The sequence below is a fragment of the Phaenicophaeus curvirostris genome, chromosome 7 (assembly GCF_032191515.1).
Source record: "Phaenicophaeus curvirostris isolate KB17595 chromosome 7, BPBGC_Pcur_1.0, whole genome shotgun sequence".
Classification (NCBI taxonomy): Eukaryota; Metazoa; Chordata; class Aves; order Cuculiformes; family Cuculidae; genus Phaenicophaeus; species Phaenicophaeus curvirostris.
Genome location: NC_091398.1, coordinates 2,086,040 through 2,109,534, shown reverse-complemented (window position 1 = coordinate 2,109,534; position 23,495 = coordinate 2,086,040). Strand labels below are relative to the sequence as shown.

The 23,495-nt window shown below is 45.8% G+C and overlaps 1 protein-coding gene across 4 annotated transcripts in view; it reads left to right on the top strand.

Annotated features, from left to right (window-relative positions):
* Window positions 1-23,495, top strand: part of ERBB4 (erb-b2 receptor tyrosine kinase 4) — a 600,803-nt gene that overhangs the window by 510,999 nt on the left and 66,309 nt on the right. For all 4 annotated transcript variants that reach the window (XM_069860563.1, XM_069860561.1, XM_069860564.1 and 1 more), the window contains exon 20: window positions 8,093-8,278. In XM_069860563.1, coding sequence (XP_069716664.1) covers window positions 8,093-8,278 — 186 coding nt within the window. The remainder of the gene's footprint in view (window positions 1-8,092; window positions 8,279-23,495) is intronic.

Genomic DNA, 23,495 nt, shown 5'->3' with positions numbered 1-23,495 from the left:
CCTCACCAACTTTGTGGTCTCCTCTGGACCCTCTTCCGTAGCTTGAGATCTTTTTTTTATCCTCTGGCATTCAAAGATTAAGAAGTGTGAGTTTATTTATAGCTGTGGTTTACTTGAATTCTAATCCAGTTCAAGAAGTAGTTTTGGCTGTGAGGACTGTGTGTGTGGAGGAAACATTTTGAATTGGTGCCTTGATTTAGGATTTCTATTTAAAGGTGTGAGGTGCACCGTGACATGGTTGGTAGTTGTTGCTTTGGAACTCGAGCTTGGTCACTGGAACGTAAGGTCAATTGTTTGCTTGGCTATTTGCATTATCGTTGCAAAGGTCAGGATCCCTGAGCTGACACTTCCATCAGGACACAGGAGGACACAACAGGATTGTGAAAGACAGAACAAAGGAGGTAGAGAAGAAGGGGATGGAGGAAGAACTGTAGGAACTCTGGAGAGAATAGTAGGCAGCATAATGTTGAAAAGAAGGAAGTGCTGTAACACAGGAAACGTGAGGCAGCTTTTGATGACTTTGTGGTTTGCTGATCCCAGCCTGGTCAAAGGAAAATATCTAACATTGAACCAAACAGCCCGATGAAAGCTTTTCTATTTAAATATCATCATCCTTGAGTCCTGAGTGTGATGCTCGTACGCAGCTGAATGCAGATGAGGGGAACCTGGAGATGAGTTTGAATTCTCAGTTGTGACGGATGAAATACCTGAGTTATGGGCAAAATGTAACTTTGATTAAAACAACTCTCAGTGTTGTTAGAACACTTAGTGAAATGAGGTTTCAATCTGATGCTATCCCTTTAAATTGATCCTGAAGGAGGGAAAGAGTGTTGAGTGTGTCATTAGGGAGTCAAGCTTTCCAGTGATACCAGAAGATTTTGAAGCGATGCCCTGAGACTCTTCAGAAAGGAGTGATAACATGAGACGTGATTATTTTTTTTCTGTCACTCATTCTTGAGGCCTTGCTGTCACTCATCTTAAATCACAAATTAAAGCAATAACTCCCTCCTCCTCATAGCTAAGGCTGAAAATATTTATAAGCTGGTCTGTGGTAAGGCCTGTTGACCCTCCTGTTCAAATAACGCCATGCAAGCGTTTTTCTTAGGCTCTGCATTTAAAACTTAGAATGTTTTTTGCTGGTTACATCAAGAGTATATAACAAATCCTTTTTCACAGACCATTCTGAAATAACGATGTGTGCCACAAACTGTAAGTAAAACATTTGTCACAGGGATGTGATGTTTTTACAAGGAGGTGTGTGCACGGTGAAACCACTTACCCTGCATCTGTGGTGGGGGTGACCAGTCTGAAACCCACTGGGACTTCTCGTGATGACTTTCACTGGAAACGTTTCTGGTTGCTGAGGTCCAGGACTCTCTGCCACTTGTGCATAAAATGAGGTAGAATTTGCTTTCTTATCACCAGAATCAAAGTTTCAGGCAGAGTCCACAGAAAGGCTGGTGGGAGTTGTTGCACAACTGGATGTTTGATGTAAAGTGTCCACATAGCTTGTTGTGCATTGGAGGTGAGATCCTTCAGACCTGAGGTTCCTCCTCCACTGCCTCGCACAGGCTCTGATGAACTGAGAGTCTTAAATGGTCCAAAGTCACCAGGGAGGAGTAAGCAGCATATGGTGTGAGGGTTCTACACAACTTACCTCCTACTCTTTCAAAGGTTTAAGCCTGTGCTTCTCTCTGAGCCCTGTTGGAGTCAGCATGGCTGCCCATGTCCTCAGAGTTTACAGGACAGGGATCACAGTACTGCTTTTTTTTCTTTTCTTTGTGTTATTTTCTGTTGCTCCAACATGGTGGGCCAGATCTGCCTCTGTAAGTGCTTGAAGATATCTCTTCCTGTGTGAATATGACTTACTGCTTCTCTAAGGTGGTCATGGAGTGTTTGACCCAGCAGTCTTGTAAGCATCACCTTCTTGGAGAGTTTTCAAACCCCTGAGTTCTGCTAGTTTCAAGTAAGCATTTGGAGGAAAGTGGGGCACCTCTCTCATGCTTTGCAATAGAAAGAGTTTTTTTAAATTCCTTTCTTCATTTGCTCCTGAGTCCTGCTGCTTCAGAGAGAACTTGTACCCAGCCTAGGGGTCTCTTGGGAGGAGGGTACAGGGAGAGAAACCTGTTCAGTCACAGGACACGGGATGTGCTCCTGTCCTCATGTGAGTGAAGTGTAAGCACGTAGCTCAGTCCTGCAGGGGCAGTCTGAGGGCTGCTTCTGCCCTTGCAGCATTCACATGTTGTTCAGTGTGTTACACAGCAGTAAAACTGGTGTTGGAAGCCCTTGCCGTAAGACTTGTGCCTGCAAGTGCCCTGTTAAACGTGTCTGCTCTTAATGGCTATGAAACGGTTCCTGGAGAACCAGCCTTGCCAGCTGATGCTGTTACTGGCCTCCGTCTGTTCACTGTTGTGCCACAGAGGGACTCTGATGTCCTTTGTTGGTCCCTGTAGCTCCATCTCTTGTTTCACTTTGGAAAATGGATGAGATGTTTCAGCAGAAGCTTTCCAGACAGTGTCTATCCGAGTTGGGAAAAACCACAGCCCAAGGGCTGGAAGTATCACAGTGCTGGAAAGCGATTGAGGACAGCCTCGTGCGTAGGAATCCCTGGAGGTGTTTAAGGCACGGGTGGATGAGGTGCTAAGGAGAATGGTTTAGTGTTTGATAGGAATGGTTGGACTCGATGATCCGGTGGGTCTCTTCCAACCTGGTGATTCTATGATTCTATGAATTGCAGGGAAGATGTAACAGTGGGTGTCATTGTCATCTGATAAACATGGGTAAGGGTTCTCAGGCCGTGGCAAAGGCTGCTCAGGGGGCTGGTGGAGCCCCCATCCCTGGAGGGGTTTATAATATGGGCAGGCAGAATGCTCAGGGATCTGCTTTAGCAGTGGACAGGTACGGCTGGACTCGATCTCAAAGGTCTTTTCCAACTAAACGATTCTCTGGTTCTGTTCTATGTGCATTGTTGAGTTTGTATTGTGCTGTCTCTCAGCGTAAGTGATTGTGCAGGCTGCAAAGGCGAAGTCAGCTATAACGTTAAAAAAATTGTAAGCCCTTGCAAAGCTGTTGGGCTGTAATTGGATCCGCCCTGGAGCAGGTCAGATGTGCGTTCTAGGCAGGTGTTTGCTCGAACCATTAGAAGCATTGTAAAATTAATGTAAAAAGCAGTGTGTTTGCTGTTGCGTATCTCCTGTTAGCACAGCACAGCTTGTGCTTGCAGAAAAATGCAAGCACAGCATGGAGTCAGCTTTTTAAGTCCATTTATTTACTCGATAATGATTAGGAAAAACAGGTGGATTGTTCTTTCCTGGCTTATTTTAGTTTGTTTGAGGGCATCTTAGGGTGAGAACAGTTAGAAGCAGTGGGTTTGGAAACCAAGGATTTTTCAGACTTTTTCCCTGCTTACTGATCTCTTTATCATAGATAGGATCGTGGAATGGTTTGGGTCAGAAGGGGCCTCAGAGCCCATCCAGTCCCACCCCTGCCATGGGCAGGGACACCTCCCACTGGCTCAGGGGCTCCAAGCCCCATCCAGCCTGGCCTTGAACCCCTCCAGGGATGGGGCAGCCACCCCTGCTCTGGGCAACCTGGGCCAGGGCCTCCCCACCCTCAGAGTGAAGTATTTCTTCCTAAGATCTAATCTGAATCTTGCCCCTTCCAATTTAAAGCCGATCGCCCTTGTCCTGTCCCTGCCCTCCTGATCGGGAGTCCCTCCCCAGCTTTCCTGGAACCCTTTTATGCACTGGAAGCTGCTCTAAGGCCTCCCCGCAGCCTTCTCTTTTCCAGGCTGAAACACCCCAACTCTGTCAGCCTGTCCTCCTACAGGAGGTTCTCCAGCCCTTGGATCATCTCCGTGGCCTCCTCTGGACCTGTTCCAACAGTTCCATTTCCTTCTTATGTTGGGGAATCCAGAAGTGGACACAGGACTCCAGACTGTGGTCTCATTAGGGAGGAACAGAGGGGCAGAATCCCCTCCCTCGTCCTGCTGGCCGCGCTGCTTTTGACGCAGCCCAGGACACGGTTTATCAGGTGCAAATGTTCATCTGGCTCAACTGGAGCAGTAACAGTTACCAGGGCCGTGCTAAACTGGAGCGGCAGATCTGTGATACTTCTCTGGAACAAGGAGCATCTTTCTCCTGCCCTGGCTCTGAGGAACAACACGTGTGTGTGAGCACTGGACTGCAACATTGGCTGTATATAAGTGAGCTTCTGCTGGTGCTCCCTGTGGTATGGACACTGGCACTCAGCAAACTCATACATTCAGGAACAAACCTTCCGAACGAATATCTTTTCCCCTCTGCCAGACATTTAAATCTGGTATAAGGAGATAATAAATATTGCTTTTAATGCTAATTGTCTTGTTAGGTGAGACCTTCAGCACTGTAATGACACAACCTGTTAACATATGTCAGAGCCTCCGTAAGCAGCTGGACTCGACAGAACAATGGCTTGGTCCTGTTCTAGGACCCCAGGGATCTCAGGAGTTCTTTGTATGCTGTCTCTAGCATCTTGTAACAGCCTCTCCATGGATGCTTGGCCACGTACTGAATTGTGGAGGGTGTGTGCTGGAAGAGAGCTGTGTGCTGGACCATTCTGGGTGGAGAATGAATGTGGACATGCCCTCCAGCGGGAGGTGTCCCAGCGCTTCACTACTGAGGTTGTGCTTTTCTGTGTCTCTGTTTCCTCTCCGTTACGTTAGAAAAGGCACAAATTAAAAATCATTTGTGTAATTGTGCTGATTGGGTTCCTTACATGATTAAGTGTTAGGTGATTGAATTGGGAACTGGGCAGCAGGATACTGAAGTGCCCTGGGGGTTGTGGCTTTAGGGTCTTTCATGTCCAAACCGATATTAAAATGGGGACTCATATTCCATATTTGATGAACAGATTTTTTTAAAGTGCTACCAACTCATAATGTTTCTGCTGTTTTTTTCTTTTTTATCTAATTAGGTTTTAGCAGAATAGTTGTCATCTCCTTCACTTTGCCTCTATGCTGGATAGACAGAACCCTGAATTTAGTTCTCCTATTCAATAAAAATAACAATACTTTTACTAATGAGAATACGTAAGTGAAGGTAGGATTTGTGCTAAATTCGTATCCATTAGTGACTTACATCTCTAATGAAGGTTTGCCTGCACTCTGTTGTGTCTCAATTCATTAGAGCAGCCTGTGATATTGTATTAACAATATTTCTGTTTTTTTCTGGAACCGTTGTCCAAAGCTACTGGAAGAATATGTGCTTTCCCGTAACATCAGAATGAGACAAATGGCCCTGCTTGCTTTTGTTATTGGACAGAAGTGTCTTTGCTTTGGACTAGGATAGGCTTGTAAATGGCAAGGAGCTGGAAACTAACGGAGCACGTGCTTCTAAGCTTTCCATCTGGTCCCTTGGAGAGCAAAAATAATGCATTGTCTGTGTTTTAATCAGTCCTCATTATAAAGAAAAGTATTCCTGCTCCAAGTTCCTGGAGAAACTCCAACCTTTACTTGAAGAGGGAGGGCAAAAAGTGCTGTCCCTTGCAGAAGAGAAATGGATGGGGTAAGGGGAAATAGTGAAACAGAGTGATTTTTTGCTCTGAAACTGGGTAACACACCCATTAACAGATATTTGTCCTGGTGGCCTTCAGTGACGGCAGCAGAGAGGCTAAAAGGGGTTTAAGGAGATCCCTATAAACACCAGGTGAGTGAGCAAGAACTGTATTGATTGGAAGGTGAACAAAATGACAGCAGTGGCCCAGGTGGCCAAGAATCCAATGGCATCTTGGGTTCAATCAGAAACAACATGGCCAGCAGGAGCAGGGAAGGGATTGTGCCTCTGGACTTGGCACTGGTGAGGCCACAACTCAAATCCTTGTTCAGATTTTGGCCCCTCACTACAAGAAGGACATTGAGGAGCTGGAGCGTGTCCAGAGGAAGGAACAGAGTTGGGGAAGGGGCTGGAGAAGCCGCCTTGTGAGGAGAGGCTGAGGAACCTGAGGCTGTTTAACCTGGAGGAGAGGAGGCTGAGGGGGAGACCTCATTGCTCTCTGCAGCTCCCTGAAAGAGGTTGTGGGGAGGTGGGTCCTGGGCTTTTCTGCCAAATGACAGGCGATAGGGCAAGAGGAAATGGCCTCAAGTTGTGCCAGAGCAGATTTAGATTGGCTAGTAGGGAGAAGTTCTTCCCCAAAAGGGTTCTCAGACCCCGGCAGAGGCTGCCCAGGGAGGTAGTGGTGTCCCCATCCCTGGAGGGGCTTAGGAGCCGGGCAGACGAGGAGCTCAGGGATCTGGTTTAGCAGTGAACAGGTACAGTTGGACTCAATCTCAGTTTTTTTCCAACCAAGCAATTCTATGACCAAGATCCCTTTTCTAGTTTGTTACATTGGAATCTTCCTCAGAGCTCCTCCTCCAGTCATCCCACCAACTAGTCCCTATTTATTCATTTATTTATTTTATGTCTTCACACACATTTATGAAGAAAAAGGAAGGAGATGCTCCCCCCGATGGAGACCATCTGCTCTTTTCTTAGTGGCGGGAAAACAACCCTACAATTAGTGTCTTGTTCAGCTTTTCGTTGTAACAAAAAAAGAGAGGGAAAGAAAAAGAGAGAACTATTATGCAAATACTCTGCAATTTGGTTTCAAATATTCTTTGTACTGTGATGAGCAATTTCCTTTTAATACAAACTCAGCCCACTTGCCAGGACTTTTTTTTTTTTTTTGTCTCCTTAGTATAGGGAAGGGGGGGAAAAAAACCCTCAACTTTTATGAGTTGGGGGGGTTTCTGAGTTCCTCCAATGCCAGCTTTTCCTCATCCTTATTTTCTTTCTTTCTTTGGCAGCATTACAGCTGTTACTCTTTAAGTTGTCAGGAAGATGTCGTATAGGGTTTTTTCGAGAAAGAAAGAGAACCAAAATAGCTTTAGAAAGCTGCAGTTCCATCTCACTTTTCATTGTTCCATTGCCTTGATGAAGTGGTCATGAATTGGAGGATGCAGGGTGTTGAATGAGAGAAAAGCTTTCTCCCTCCCCTTTTGAATGCCAGCTGCTTGTGGTGGCAGCATCACCTCTAAGAGCTGATATGGAGGGTTTTATAGGAGCTCCTGGGCTGTTTGTCAGTGGTACAAACCTTAGGGCTGGATAGTATAGCCAAGGTTAAGTTCTTCTGGTCCTTGAACAACCTAGATAGCTGGCTGCAAATTATGAGAACGTATGATCTGGAAAAGATAAATATAGAAGAAAGGAAGGAATATTATTTCCTTTTTGTTGTGTGGGAAGCTGAAGCGTGGAGGAAATCATATAACTGACCCGAGGTCTGTTGGTAGAGGACTTTGGAAAATGGGGCGTGAGGGCTCAGATTTGGAAAGCTGCTGCTTTGTGTAGGACACAGAAAGACCCAGGCAGGACTGTGACTGCAGCCGCACCATCGCAGCCGTAGGTTCAGGCTGTTGCTGTACAACAGTCAGAGGCAGCAGCATGGTCATATCTGAGTGGCTTCACACATCTCTGGACCAGTAGGACTTGTTTGGAAGGCCCCCACTGCACCTCCTGACTCTTAACCTTTTGCAGGTTGGAATCTGGGAAAGCTTCAATTAACGTAGAAATATTGCTTATTTAAACCTGTGAAGGTATTTTAGCACAACTTAATCAAACACCTTGCCAGAAAAGGCAGAACTGACTATCTAACTATTCACAAGTGGTATAGTTTGCTTGCATAAACATGCTGATGCCTCATGAATTGACCACAAACTGGGAAAATATATTCAAGAAACCAAATTGGGTAAAACAAGAGCAATGAGACTTTTAAGCAAAGTCAAGTGTCGCACATAGTTCTTGAAATGGGACAAGGGATAGCAGACAGTGCAGAGTTTCTAATCTGAGCCTTCACTGGATCTGTTTGGATAGTGTGACCTGTTGCTCGGGACTCATTGCATCAAGCGTATGTTATATCAGCTGTGATTTTGCTCAGGCATGCCCACCACGGGATAGAAAACGTGGGAATTGATGGTACCTGGGGGCCACTGATCCCTTTTAGATGCTCTGTGGGAAACAGGGAATATCTGCACAGGGCCTCTGAGAACCCTGGAGTCACCAGGTTGCTGTTTTTGTTGCAGGAAGCCCTGATCATGGCCAGCATGGACCACCCGCACCTGGTGAGACTCCTGGGGGTCTGCCTGAGCCCCACCATTCAGCTCGTCACCCAGCTGATGCCTCACGGCTGCCTCTTGGATTACGTACACGAACACAAGGATAATATTGGCTCCCAGCTTCTGCTGAACTGGTGTGTCCAAATAGCAAAGGTACGTAGTGCACGTTGTTCTTTTTGGGTCATTTTCATAATGAACTGAAAAACTTGCCACACTGTTGTGGTTTGAACTAATTTAGAGTCAGTCTCATCTATGCAACTTTGTTTTCTGTATGTTTCTCGGACAGTTTCTCTCTAGAAATGATAACAGGGGACATTGGTATGCAGAAAAGCCAATGCATATACGAAAATAATGAGGTTTGGAGGTTTTGCTTGTGTTTTTTCATCAGGTGTGGTTTTGTTTTCAAGAAGGATGGGTAACTCTTGAAATACGCACTCTTTTGGTTGCTTACAATATTACTGATTATGTGTAAATGTGTAAACCAAGTGATTTTCTTGGCTGTCTTTCCAACTTTATGTTAATGGCGGGTCTTTCAGAGTGGCAGAAGCCCCCATGTGATATCTGAGGCCAAGAACAGGGTAGCCTCTTCTACCATTCACTGATTTAACCTGATTGTAGTTGTCAACCTTCCTGAATCGGCATTGCCAGTTAAATTCTGATATGCCATCTACTGCCTGCCCCCACGCTGCCGAGAAGATCAATATTCACTTCATGTCACTCCTTTGGGAGCCACTGCGATTCTGCTGTGTTTAGGACCTATCACAACAGCCGAGGCTGGCAGGTGAGATGGCTCATCTCTGCACAACGGGGACTCTGGAGGGTTGGATCCTGCCTCGCTCATCGTGGCGTAATGCTCGCTGCCTTCCTGTGGGGTTTGGGGTGTGAGAGTGAAGCTGTTGCCACGCGGATACCCCCTGGGTTTCAGCCTGGAACAGAGCAGAGGTCATAAAGGCAGCTCTGATGGAATCCTTGCACGATATTTTATGAGTATTTTTAGGTGTGTGAGGTGTTCAGTGTTGTACTAAGAACACATTATTGGTAACAAGATCTGGGAGTGTTGAGGGCTATAGGTTTTATCCAGATTAAAGGGTGTTTTGTGCAACCAGAGCTGTGTATAAGGATGTTACTGCAAATGAGAACCTGGAACCCACTTTTTATTTGTAGTTATTTACAGTTTTAGCTTATTTTGGTGAAAATTTTTGTTGTGCGCACGAACAACCCTTTTCTATTAATTCTGCAGCCTGAAGTGAATTTGCTACATCTATGACAACATTTTGATTCAAGTTGTAATGTTAAAATTTTAGTGATGGAGAGAAACCTGATGATTCAGCAGTCGTTTCCCTGGGCTGAGGAGCCATCAAGTAAACATTCCTTTTGAAAAGCTTCAAGTATTGTCTCACTGGAGTTGAGAAAAGTGAGAGATTTAGCTAGACCTGATTTTTTTTTTCAAGGACAGGAAGAGTTTGAGGTTCACTGTTAAGAAGGACCATCTTGTTTCTGGGATCAGATCTGCTGGCACACCTGCCTGAAGGTGACAGTAGGTGACGTGGCCATAATGCCTGGTGGAGGGGTTGTTTGGAGGAGGGGTGGGGGAATCCCAAACCCATGATCTGATGTTGCAGCATTTGGTAGATGTGTTAGTAACTGTGATTGTGCTGGGCTGGAGTGGTAAAGGAGGTGGTAAAGGAGGCAGAGCTGCCCAGAATATTGGAACCCACTGATGATGATTGCTTGTAACTGTAGATCTGCAAGGCTTAATTAGGGCTGACACCAGACCAGGGAAGGTAAGGGAGAAAATACATATTCCTCTTTGAGTCCTTTCTCTCAACACAACCTCCTTCCCGTCTGTTCTCTTCTCTCTTGATTTGTAGTGGCTGTTATTTATTACAAAACAATTACGTGTTGGCAAATGCAAAAAGACAATCATCTTTATTTCCATTTTATGCATGAATGTAGCCATTAACTCCTTGGGCTGATGGCTGTGCCTGCTTTGCTGTGGAGTTGGTGTGAGCGGCGGATTTAGTGAAGGGAAGAGCCCCATCATCGTGGAGGCTTGCAGAGCCGACAGGTCCATGGGAGGGTCTGTGAAAGGCAGGTCATGGTTTCCCCAGGATACTTCTTACCAAAGCGAAACATGTTCAGAACTGATTTCATTGTAAATGGTTTCCAGACTGGATTTAAGAAACAGTTGTCTGAAAATCATTGCCTGCTGGTTTTCTTGATCATGTATGATCTCGTATGATGTGGGAGGAGAAGATGAAGTCTTACGGATATTTGAGTTCTGAGCTGGTGGGTAACCAAGTGGTGCAAAGAAGTGAGGTCATACACACGATTAACTGACAGAGTGCCTGGAGGAGAAAGGGGGGTTCTTTATAACAAAAGGCTCCTTGTTATTGAGGGGAGGTGTAGGGAAGTTATTTTATTTTATTGAAGTTTAATCAAATTCACTTTTTTCTGCATCACAGTTATCTTGAGGTTGATTTTGCCTTGGCTTCACATTGTAGCATGATGCTCATCCCCTTGGCTGCCCGTAAAGGGGGCAGCAGCAAGTTCAAGCTCAAAGAGGGAAGGTTTAGGTGAAATCCTAGGAAGAAATGTTTTGCTGTGAGGGCTGGGGAGGCCCTGGCCCAGGCTGCCCAGAGCAGTGGTGGCTGCCCCATCCCTGGAGGGGTTCAAGGCCAGGTTGGATGGGGCTTGTTGGAGCCCCTGATCCAGTGGGAGGTGTCCCTGCCCATGGCAGGGGTGGGACTGGATGGGCTTTGAGGTCCCTTCCGACCCCAACCACTCTGTGTTTCTATGATTCTCTGCTCCATGAAGCAGTTTCTGGAATCTTCTGTTAGATACACCTTTTTACCCTCCCCTTCCTTCTTCTTATGATGAGAATTTTCCACCGCAAGAAGATGACATTAGGAATTGGAAATGCCTGCATTCCAAAGCTCAGGCTGACTTTTACGAATTGTTTAAAACCAAGTTGCTGCTGCGGTATGGTTCCTCCCTGCTGCGCTTTTCTCCATCTGCCAATGTGCAGGCATTTATTTATCGAAGTCATTGCTTTCAGAGTTCACTTGTTCTGCCAGGCTGTTCATTTCCATATGTCTCGACTTCTGTACAACTCGATGCAAAAACTAGTTAGGCTCTCTGCCTGCTTGCCAGCCTGCATATGGCTCTGGAGCTCATTGCCCAAGGTTGACGATGGGGCAGTTATTAAGTGTTATCTACTGCAAATTGAGGGGGAAAAAAAAGCTTGGATGCCTTTTCTTTTTGCTTATACAGATTGTGTTGAATTTATTCTGACTGTTAAATCATTGTAGGGTAATTGTGTTCTTTTTCCAGAAGCTTTAGCTTCTTATTTTATGGATGAAAGTTATAAAAATAGAGTAGCCCCCGAGCGTTCTGCATAAACCATGGTTATTAGAGAGCAGCTGCATCTGAGGGGGTTCTTCCCTTCCGCTTTGCAGATACACAAGGCGTCTCCTTGTGTCTCATTTCTGTGTGTGCTGTCTCACTGAGGGACTGAATGGTTAACCTTTTCGCTCCGAGTTCAGCACCGTGACTTTATGTGGAATTTGATGTCCAGTAAAGCAGTAAACACACTCATGTGTCAAGATACTTCCCAGAGTGGGAGCAGGAGTGACAGGCCTGGTGGCCTTCGAGTGTGGAAGGATGAAATAATGCTTCAGCCTGGAGAAGAGAAGGCTCAGGGGAGACCTTAGAGCAGCTTCCAGCACTGAAAGGGCTCCAGGAAAGCTGGGGAGGGGCTCTGGATTACAGAGGGCAGGGATGGGATGTGGAGGAATGATTTGAAGCTGCAAGAAGGGAGATTGAGATGAGATATTAAGAGGAAATGTTTTGCTGTGAGGGTGGGGAGGCCCTGGCCCAGGTTGCCCAGAGCAGGGGTGGCTGCCCCATCCCTGGAGGGGTTCAAGGCCAGGTTGGATGGGGCTTGGAGCCCCTGATCCAGTGGGAGGTGTCCCTGCCCAGGGCAGGGGTGGGACTGGATGGGCTTTGAGGTCCCTTCCAAATCAAACCATTGCATGATTCTCTGGTACATGAATGCCCATAGTATTGGTTACTTGAGGTATGCATCAAGAATCCAATTTTGCAAGGTTAGCACGAGCCTACAAGTTAATTCTCAGCAGGTGAATTATGTCCTTGTCAGCCAGTGCATGACAGGTACGTGTAAATCAGGGAGATTTAAACCACCTTCCAAAAAAATGTACTGCGTGTGTTGATGTTTCAATGTGTTTGATGTAACACACTCCCAGAAACTTGGAAGTGTGTGGGTAAGGATGCTCTTATGGAAATGCATTCGGGAAGAGAAGAAACATCTTGAGTTTTCTAGTCAAAAAGAGCTGTTATTCCTGGCAGGCGGTGAGTGAGGCTAACTCTAAGGCAGCTATGTCTGATGCCGTGTTCTTTCAGTGTTACTTGAATGGACGAATTAGCCTGAGTCCTGCTGGGTTTATCAATGCTGTGCTCCCTCTCTCTCAACGGTGTGGAGAAATGCCTTTTTGCTTCTCTAACTTGGCATCCACCACTTGCTAAATTCAACATAGACCTTCAGCGCAGGCAGTCCTCTACTGCTTTACTGTATTTTCTGGTACATTTATGGTTTCATTGTGTCTGCACCAATGTTGTTGAGCAGTGTTTGAATGCAGAAGAGCTTTTCCTGCCCGGAAGACAAGACAGGAAGAGTGAGAAGGAAGGAATCTTCCTAAACCAAAGCAGCTTGCCTTCCATCACCCAGCCTGTGGAGAAGAGCTCAGCTCTCCTGGGTCTTAGGCCACTGCCCCATTGGGTTCTGCCCCACATCCCCCAGGGGCTGCCGGACCTGGTTGGTTTGTTTGTTTGCTTTTTGCATTCCGTGCTATAATAATTCATTCACAACCGCTCAGAATGCTAATGAGGTAAAGTAGAAGTAGGTTGATACAGTGGAATGTCATGGAGGGATAGTCAAGTCCTTCAGGGGATTACATTTTATACCCTTTCAATATAAAGGAATTCTCAAATTGCCTTAACTTGAGCCCTGCACAGCATCAGTTATCCAGGTGTGAGGGAAAACAGGGCTGGAAATATTCTATGAAAGAAAAAGAGAGGAGAACTCACGGGTTGTGTGAAATTCACAGGGTCTGTGTTGATTTACGCAGCCGAGAAGCTGACCCAGAAGCTTGTACAGCGCTCACCTTGCGTTCTGAACGGGAAGGGTTGCAGCCCACGCTCCTGGTGTCCAGAGGGAGGCAGGCAGGGTCCCCACGACTGCTCCAAGAGGCAAGGAGCCTTCCTCCTCCATCACGACTCGATGGATTAGGAATGACTTGGTAGGGACAGCTTGTGTTCTTCTGCTGCAGGTGGGATGCGAGGGGAGCTGTCTGAAGTGGGAGGAATTGGGTGTGACTGGACAGGTTGGGAAGAGGTGCAGGAGAGTGGCTGTGGTTGGAGGCCTTTCTCTTCCATTAAAGCAGCCTACCCTACAGCTCGCTGACTGTTCCATCATGGAGTGAACGAAGGAGCTTAATGACAGTCATCTATCAGCTGTCCGCATTTTGAGCTTCAAGATGTCTCTATTCCCAGAGCTCCTTGCCATGACAAGGCTAATTGTACAATTATAATGCTATACCAACCCCTCCTGACGTGCTCACACTGGCAAGGACCGGGGCTGAGGGCTGTGATAATTATCGCTGCAAGCAAGTATATTAGCATAAATGTAGTTTACTAATGGGGCTGCTCTGTTACGAAGCGCTGTGTTAGAGAAGAGTAGGATCTAAACCAAGGGCTATGAAATTAAAGCCATATTGAAACAGGGCTTCAATTGTGTGGAGGGGCAAAATCAAAATATGTAGGGAAAGTGTTATTTTACTTTCCCAAATCCCTCTGGACAGTTTTCTTTTCTTATTCCCATTCGTCCTGACTGTTTCTCTTACTCTGCTGGAAAGCCTCAACATCCACAGATGGAAGATTGAAATGAAGGACCATTTTTCTGGTGTCAGTGGAGAGAGCGTGCTCAAAGGAGATGCTCCTCATTTGTACCCTAACGATGCATTTGAGTTTGAGGGGTTTAATCCCAGCTTATGACTGTATGAACCCTGTGATTGTTCTGGTTTGTGGAGAGGGCTGTTTGAATCTGGAAGATTGCATCAGAACTGCAGCAACAAATGTGTAAGAGTGGCTTATATAAAAACAATAGAGATCTCTTTCTTCCAGCTTTATTCTCTGACCTCTGATTCTGTAAGGTTCCTCTGCATGCTATAATAACCTCAGTACGATGGCATCTGGATTGCTCGTGGTCTTCACCGTGCGCGTGTGTGTATATTTGGCTATTAGCTGTAGAGCTGGGTGGAATGACTCAACCTTGGAAGGTGACTAGTTCTTTCCACTGACTCTGCTGCCTCGAAGACAAGCGTGGGCTAGACTGGTAGCTTTCTGACAGCTTAATTTGCAAGGGATAAATGTGAAGGGTGCAGGTGATGACAAGGACACGCAGGGAATCTGGGACAGAGCAGATACTGGAGGACTAAGGTAAGGTTGGAGCTACGAACACAAGTGTGGCTGGATTTCTTTCCTGCATAGCACTGTACACGCTGCGTTATCAAGCTGTAGCCGTCTGCACTGCGTGAGGGCCTGGGAGCAGGGATGTGAACTTGCTCACAGCTTCTCAGTGACCTGAAAAGGTGTGTGGTGGGTTGTGATAATCCCTTTTCCAGCCTCCCTCTGGATTAGCCAGGCTGCTTCTTCCCTTCCCCTCAGAAATCCCATGTTCCCACCGCCAGTTCTGTGGTTTCTGGTTGTTAGAAGCAGATTTTTCAGCCGTTCACAAATCACATCAGCCTTTGCAAAGGCACAGTAATGACCAATTTATTGCACAGGGCCAGGCAAGTTATTGTTTTGTTAAATGAAAGGTGTGCTTGGCGCTGACATTTATAGGGTCTCTGATATTGGGGACCTGAGAGCCGCAGGCTGCAAGAGCCCCCGAGGCTACCTTTGCCTGCACATCCCAGCGTTGTCATCAAGTACAATGAGGGGGGAAAAAAAAACATTAGATTTTTCCTAGTGGTCCCCAACAGCCTGGCTTGGGAAGGCATTATTGCAATCCACTCCTAAATCAAATTCAAGATAAAATAGGAGCACCTACTGGGGTCTGTCAGGATTTCCATTATAAGCCCATATTTTTCAGGTTTATAACTCAACCATAAAATTCTACTCTGGCCTGTGACTTGGTATAAAATGTCTCTGCCCAAAACATTTATTTATTATTATTATTATTCAAGAAATATATATGTATTTGGCTATTTTTAAGTTGCTGGAGGTCAGAAAGAAAAGCTGGGCTTCTCTCTCTCCCCATAAATTCAAGTGCTTTTTTCCCTAGTGAATGCCTTTCTTTCAACATGTCATTTTGTAACAGAACTTATCCTGCTTGGATAACTACAAGAAATGCATGACCGAGGCATTGATGCTTCAAGTCAGACCCCACTGCTTTTTTGCAGAGTAGCACGATATGCACGTGCCCCACCAAAACCTGCTCCTAAACCAATGTAAGAGTTTTCAGGAAGCTCTGCAAGGCCATTTGCAGAAGAATCATAAAATGGTTTGGGTTGGAAGAGACCTTTAAGCCCATCCAGTTCCAACCCCCTGCCATGGGCAGGGACACCTCCCACTGGATCAGGTTGCTGCAAGCCCCATCCAACCTGGTTTTGAAGGTTCTGGGCTTTAGAGTATGTGCTAATGTTAGATTAGAGCTTAGTTTCACTGTTGGCTAGATCTCCAAGTTCTTCTGTGGAATCCACTGCTCAGACAGAAATCGAGTAGCCTTTTGTGCAAGAAAATAATAACTGGCCTGTTGAAAGGAGAGGGAGATGTTGAGCAGAAGCTTTTCCAGATGAGGGCTGTGGTCTGTAAGCATGAGATCAAACCTAGTAGCTGTCTGCTAACAGAAGAGCTACTGACCGTGTCCCAAATCCACATGTGTCTTAAAAAAACCAAAACCATCTATTATCCGTGTAGAACTGGTTCTTTATTCAAGTGGGAGCCAGGAGTAGAGGAGAACTGCAGTGTCCTGGTGTGACTTGTACTATGAAAACAGTGTGGGACAAACAGCCACTTGATTTCCTGTTCTGAAAACTTGCTGGGGTATCTCTTATGCCACAAAAGAGACCTAAAGAGGGCACCTTACCTCCTGCGACTTTGCTGATACATTCCTTCCATCCCAAAGTCAAGTCTCGTGGAAACACTGGAATGGGACAGGCAACACAGAAAATCGACGGAGATGGAATTTCCTGGAGACGCAGCAATGAATGCACCCAACACAGTGAGCGGCACTCAGAGCACCTTGAGTGAGAAACTGGGGAGAGCAGGGCAGGACAGCTGGAAGAAGGGGTGCTGTGGGATCTTTGTGCGACGCAGAAGCCCAAGGTGAGGCTACTTAATGAAATGCGAGAGGCGAGGGGGCAGTTGCAGGCGGCTGCTGGCACCGTTTCAGATGCCACGGCAGCCCTCAAACCTGCAGGGTCAGCTGGCAGTCAGGTGTCATTAGTCAACGCGCTCCCGCTTTCCCACAGCCCATCTGTTTCTGTCCAGCCTGTTGGTGCAAATTAGCTCGCAGTATGCAGCAATTCTCGCTGCGGTTCGGTTTTCTTTCTTCATCCTGTGACCTTCGTGCTTCCGTAAACTTTCTCCTTGTCTGTGGGCCAGAGTAAAACCCTCACCGCTTCTGTTTTCATTTGCTCGTGGTCCGTGTTAGCACAGAGAGAGAGGGGAATGTGTTCTGCACAGTGAGAGACTTAAAACTGAAGCCCTGCAATGCATGAATGCCTGGTGAGGCCGCACCTCAAATCCTGGCTCAGTTTTGGGCCCCTCACTACAAGAAGGACATTGAGGGGCTGAAGTGCCTCCAGAGAAGGGAACGGAGCTGGGGAAGGGGCTGGAGAACAAGGGTTATGAGGAGCTGCTGAAGGACCTGGGGCTGTTTAGCCTGGAGAAGAGGAGGCTGAGGGGAGACCTCATCACTCTCTGCAGCTCCATGAAAGGAGGTTGTGGGGAGGTGGGTGCTGGGCTCTGCTCCCAAGTGATAAGTGATAGGATGAGAGGAAATGGCCTCAACTTGTGCCACGGGAGGTTTTGACTGGATATGAGGGAAAAACTTCTTTCCTGGTGGAGGCTGCCCAGGGCAGTGGGGCATTTTCCATCCCTGGAGGGGTTCTGGAAGCACATGGCCATGGCACTTGAGGACATGGTTTAGCGGGCGTTGTGGTGTTGGGCTGACGGTTGGACTGCATGAGCTTAGAGGGCTTTTCCAGCCTTAATGATCCTGTGATTCTATCTTCTGATTAGAGGGACAACAGGATTGGGTTATGTACCCCAAGAAAAATATTGAGCATTAAATGGACCGCATTGCCTTGACCTGAAGCAGTTCTGAAATTTCCAGATCAAGATATTTTTCTAAGACACTTGAAATGTCTTTGGATTTATAAAAAAATACACAAAAAAACCAGTGGACTTCCCTAACCTTTTTTGTTCCATCTGTTTCCAAATGTTTTTTTCTCAGGCTGATTCGCACATGGGAACAAAGTCAGTTAGAAAAGGAAACTTCATTTTTCTAAGAAAATTGATTTCAGCAACATTTCCTAGGAACCTGTGTACCTAACTGAAATGCTACACCGTAATATATTTGGGGTTGTTTAGGCTCAAGCTGCCAATGTTTTCTGGCACGTTGCTGCCCACACGCGTGGGTGTGTTAAGTCATGAAAGAGCTTTGCGGGTCTGCGGTGGGGCTGAGCTGCAAGCAGTTCTGGATGTTGCACTTAAAGCAGCTTAACTTGGCAGGGTCTCATCCTGTGCTCTGCGTTATCACTGTTGCGCTCCTCTGTCACGCTTGGGCGCTCTCAAGTAGTAACATCTTCCCACCTTGCAGTCCTAATACTGGGGAATCTCAGTGTGCTACTAGGTCAGAATAAGCTGGGGAATCTCATTGTCCTGGTAGTTGAGGGACAGCAGAGTCAGAAGTTCAGGTGACATGTCAGGACTGAGTTTGGAGCAGATGTCTTTATTTTCTGTAATTTAGGGTTCATTTCCTAGCCTTTGAACAGCCTTTTCTTTCCCCAAAGCATAAATGCTGTTTATATACACAATAGGAAAAAAGGATTTGAGGATTCTGAATTGGAAGGAACATTGATGGCTTTTTCTGCAATTGCTTTGGTTTTGCGGTTTGGTTGGTTGGGTTGGTTTTTTTGCACGTTTTCAGATTTAAATACAAACATAGGTGTCCTACATAAAGATAAGTCTAAAATACACCAGCTGGGTCAGTTTTGGTAGAGGCAGGACGTGTCGTTACCGCTATACAAAGCTCTGACTTTACTTTCTCTTTCATATTAGTGAAAAGCATCTGCTTGTCCCCAAAAAGTGAAATCAAATTGCAGCAGATGTTGTGGTTTGGGGATGTGCAAAGTTCATCATACGAGAAGAGATTAAGTGTTTGGGTATATTTAGTTTGGCTAAATGAAGCTTTGTGTGCTGAGTGGTAGCTATAAATTTAGCATGGTTAAATACCCAAGAGGAGAGGGAGTATGCGAGGTAAAGGACAGCACTGGCATGAGAATGAATAAGTCTTAACTGGCTATGAATACGTTTCGAGTGGAAGGAGGTCCTTGGCCACTCTCAGTGGGTGGGTTCTCAAAGCTTCCAGTAGAAACAATGGAGGCACAATGCAGGATGGCTTCTAAGATGGTGCAAGTTTGGATGGAATGGTGCGGTTGCTTTCAAGGGCACAATTTGATGACACAGTTGCTTTTAGTTCTCTGGAAACTGAGTAACAGAGAAAGGATAAACAATGAAAGGAAGGGTTCCCATGCTTTGCTGGGAGCCTGCCTGGGTCTGACATCTGGAGCTTCTGGAGACAGAGATCGAGTTGTGTTTTGCCCTTTGGATTGCTACTTGGGTTTGTGTTTCTTATTCGTTCACCTTACCCATTCTTAATTCAAATTAAATCAGATTCTGATCCCATTAGCTGTACTGAATAATGCATTGCTCTGAGTTTTCATTGAAATCAGCCAGCCTATTCATGGAGTGATGATGCTGTTCTGGTGAGTAAACATATCGGAATCCATCTTGTGTCTGCTCAGCCTACTTCACCCTAAACTAAAAAAAAAATTCACTTCAGCTGTCTTTTTTTCTTTCTTCCTTTTGACTTTGCCTAGGGCTTGCTCTCAGTGATTCGTGGTATGGGTACAGCAGGTAGAAAACACGTAATGGAATTATATAATGAAGACTTTATGACATTTAAACCTACTGGTTTGTGTTGGAGACTAACAACCTGCAACATTTCTTCTGTAAAACTGGCTGTTGGGGGAAAACGAGAAATAACAATGTCTTTTATTGTGACTACACTTAAAAATTATGGAATCACAGAATGATTTGGGTTGGAAGGGACGTCAAAGCCCATCCAGTTCCATCCCCTGCCATGGGCAGGGACACCTCCTACTGGATCAGGGGCTCCCAGCCCCATCCAACCTGGCCTTGAACCCCTCCAGGGATGGGGCAGCCACCCCTGCTCTGAGCAACCTGGGCCAAGGCCTCCCCACCCTCAGCGTGAAGAATTTCTGCCTAATGTCTAATCTAAATCTTCCTCCTTCCAATTTAAAGCCACTCCCCCTTGTCCTGTCACTCCGAGCCCTTGTAAAAAGCCCCTCCCCAGCTTTCCTGGAGCCCCTTCCAGCACTGGAAGCTGCTCTAAGCTCTCCTCGGAGCCTTCTCTTCCCCAGGCTGAACAACCCCAACTCTCTCAGTCTGTCCTCATAGCAAAGGGGCTCCAGCACTTTTTTGTAGTTCAGAGCTCATCCACCTGGTCAATATTTCATTGCAGAGAGAATTCATTACATGATCTCCGAGTCTTTTCCCAGCTCTTGCCTTCCAGCTATCTCTTTCTCCTGATACATTCAAAATTTGGGCTACCAGTATTCAGAGAATAATGTCTCTTATTTTGTCTGCCAAAGTTCTTGCATCCCTCCCATTAGCCATGAATTCTTTTTTACTCTGCTTCTTACAAGTACAGCGTGTTACCTCCTTCTCTGTCATCTTCCAATTTTGCTCTTGCTTTACTTTCCCATACACTACTCTTCTGTCTTTTTAAGTCTAAAATCTTAATAATGGTGTTATTCTCTGTACGGTTGTGTGTGTCTTGAATTGTAAGACTAATAATTCTTTTTACACCTCATTTTGAAACCGCGAATGTCAGAAAGAAAGGAAATTTAATCATAGAAACGGTAGAAAAATGTTATTTTGACAGTTCTCTATTAGAACTATGCTGTGGGGTTTTTTGCTTTGCCTCCCAAACTGAGGGAAGCGGAGATTTAATTTGTGACTTTTTTTTTTTTCCATAGAAAATTACAAAGGCATTTGTAGTCATCACTGTGATAAACAAAGCAAAACAACCCGCTTTTCTGAGTTGAGTGCTGTGCTTCTGCAGGAGATCTTAACAGTTGAGATGCTGTTTCGGATCCCTTAGTACCTTACCCTGACTTGGTCTTGTTGCTTGATGTTGTTGCTGAGGGACTTTGTCATTATGGAGCTACACTGAGCGGTGCTGTCTGAAGGGCTGGGATTCAGGGTTCTTTCCATACACGTTGGTTAACTGAGCTACTTTTTCTTTAAATGTGTTTCCTATAAACAGAAAAAAAAAGAAGGAAAAAAGGCAGAAGGACCGTTACGAACAGGAAGGAATGTTTGGTACCTGTGCATTAAACAAAGCCTTAGTAACATTTTACAGCCTTATTCGGAGATTGGTGACGGATGAAACAGCTTTTTCTCATGAAACTGTTCTCTTATAAACCAGGCACTGTGGATTCTTCCCCAATCATTAAGCTCTTCCACTTTACCAAGTTGGATGTTAAGGAGCAACAGGGCGTTTATTCAAAAAGTGGTATTTTCATTTCATTCATGAGTGCTTCCTTTTATTACTATGTTTGTTAAATCACAGATTCAACTCCAGTGCATTAGTTAAATCATATTCATTTCTTTTTATACCTTACCTATCTTCCCGTCACTCCTTACCGTAGTCTTCCTTGCTGTGTGGTGACAGATTTTATGCAATTTTTGTTTTGCATCCATGGAAAACTGTTTTAAGACAGTTATTTGGAAGCAAACTGAGGACAAGGCTCAGCTACCCATCGACAGCCAGCCTGCCTTTGCCTCTCCAGGCTCCTCTTTTGCATCAGAGAAGTGGTGTTTGGGCTTTAGTCGCTGTGTAAATCCCAGCCCCACCAGCGCTTGCAACTCTCAATGTTCCTACCAGGAACGTTGCTTGGCAAAGTCAGAAGTGTTCAAGCCAGAGACAACAGAAATACTGTGAGTAAGGACAATTAGGAACACAGATCTGTATCGGTGGAGTTGCACCATCTAATTTAAACCTATGGCTTTCCAGATGCTGTTGACACAGGTACCACCGCATCGTTTATGTTCTGTTGTGGGTTCATGAAGCCAAAGAAACTTTCTCACCAGAAATGGGTGGTGGAGACTCATTAAGCAGTCTGGTTTGTAATTGATAATCTCATCCTTCCCTTGCCTGAGGAGAGAGAGCTAATGGGTGTTTGGGCCCAACAGCAGATTGGAGATAGTTAGGAAAGTTTTATTTATTTTATTAGTATTTTAGCTTCAGCAGATCTGCCACGCACTCCTTATTCTGAAGTTTCTTGTAGTCCGTGCAGGTTCAATAATGGAAAACACATCTCTGTGTAGGTGGCTTCTGCACAGTTCCTGAAACAAGAATTCCTGGCCCATTGCCAAGCGCTTTTTGTGATTCTTTAGGGATAAAGTTGAAAAAAAACCCAAGCAGAAACCCAAAGAGAAGACAGCCCTTGGTTTCAAGCATCAGCCTTCTGCAGAAGAGTCACTCATTCTGCTGTGCCATGTAACGAGTCTGGTAATCCTGCTGATGTGCTTGGCTACCAGGTGGAGCTGGATGGCACCGCTCTTCATTCTGGTTAGCAGTCAGAGGAAGGTTTAATCCTAATGTTTATTCCAAGAAGTGGATTTTCTCACCACCCATATTTTTTTGAAGGTGTCTAGGCTTACGTATGGCTATCTAATAGCAGGGATGGAACCTAGGAGCCCAGGTAAACGTTATTTAATATAATCTCTGCTGTGTACTGACATCTGTCTACAGAGCGCTTTCCTTTTGCCATCCATCACCTTGCTGATGCTCATTTACCTTGGCATTTTGGAAAAGCTTCTTCTCGGATAACATCGCAATTAAAGAATGAGTTCTGAAATTGGACCAGCCTTAGTGGAAACTGGTCAAAGGGGCTTTAAAACCCTTTCATTTATTAACACGGCATGTCACGTAAAAGGAAAGTTATAGATGGCTTCCCAAAGCTTGCCATTTCTAATTAGCTTTGCTGTGATTTCAGTCTTCAGTCTCTTGGCCTTGAACCCCTCCGGGGATGGGGCAGCCACCCTGCCTCTGGGCATTTCGGGTGAAGTAAAGAGAGTAAGATAATGCAGTCCCAGACTGAGTAATTCTGACTGCTTAATACAGGGCAAGCAAATACTTCTGTAAGGGAACATTATGACAGCTACAGAATAGCTTCTAAAAAGTACCCCTGTTCTCTCCTGCCTTACCTTGGCTTGGCCAGCTGAACTAGTGATCTTTAATCACCTCACCCTGACAGCAACCACGTGCAGAGCACGCGTCTCAGAATGAAAATTAGGCAAAGAACAAGTGAGGAACAGCGAAAAATCTAAGGACTGAATATGCACGTTTTCATGGGAAATGTTATTGTCTTGGTAGAAGCTTTAATTCCAAGGATCAGCTTGTAATACCTCTGTTCACACACGTGGAGCAAAGTGCTGTGTCTGTCACAGGAAGTTATAATGTGGCTGCCAGGGGCTTTGCCCTGATGTTGGAAAGGGGGGCAATCACCAGAATTCCTTAGCTAGGGAACAAGTCTTATGAGGAGCAGCTGAGGGACCTGGGGCTGTTTAGCCTGGAGAAGAGGAGGCTGAGGGGAGACCTCATCGCTCTCTGCAGCTCTTGAAAGGAGGTTGGAGTGAGGTGAGTGCTGGGCTCTTCTCCCAGGTGACAGGGCAAGAGGGAATGGCCTCAAGGTGCACCAGGGCAAGTTCAGGATCAACATTAGGAAATACTTCTTCACTGAAAGGGTTCTCAGGCCCTGGCAGAGGCTGCCCAGGGAGGTGGTGGAGTCCCCATCCCTGGCGGTGTTTAAAAGATGGGTAGATAAGGTGCTCAGGGATCTGATTTAGTAGTGGACAGGTACGGCTGGACTCGATCTCAAAGGTCTTATCCAACCTAGGGATTCAGTCATTCTGTGTTTCGATTTTGCCACTGTTCAGCTTTTGCAAAACACAGCATCATCTCCCAAGGAAG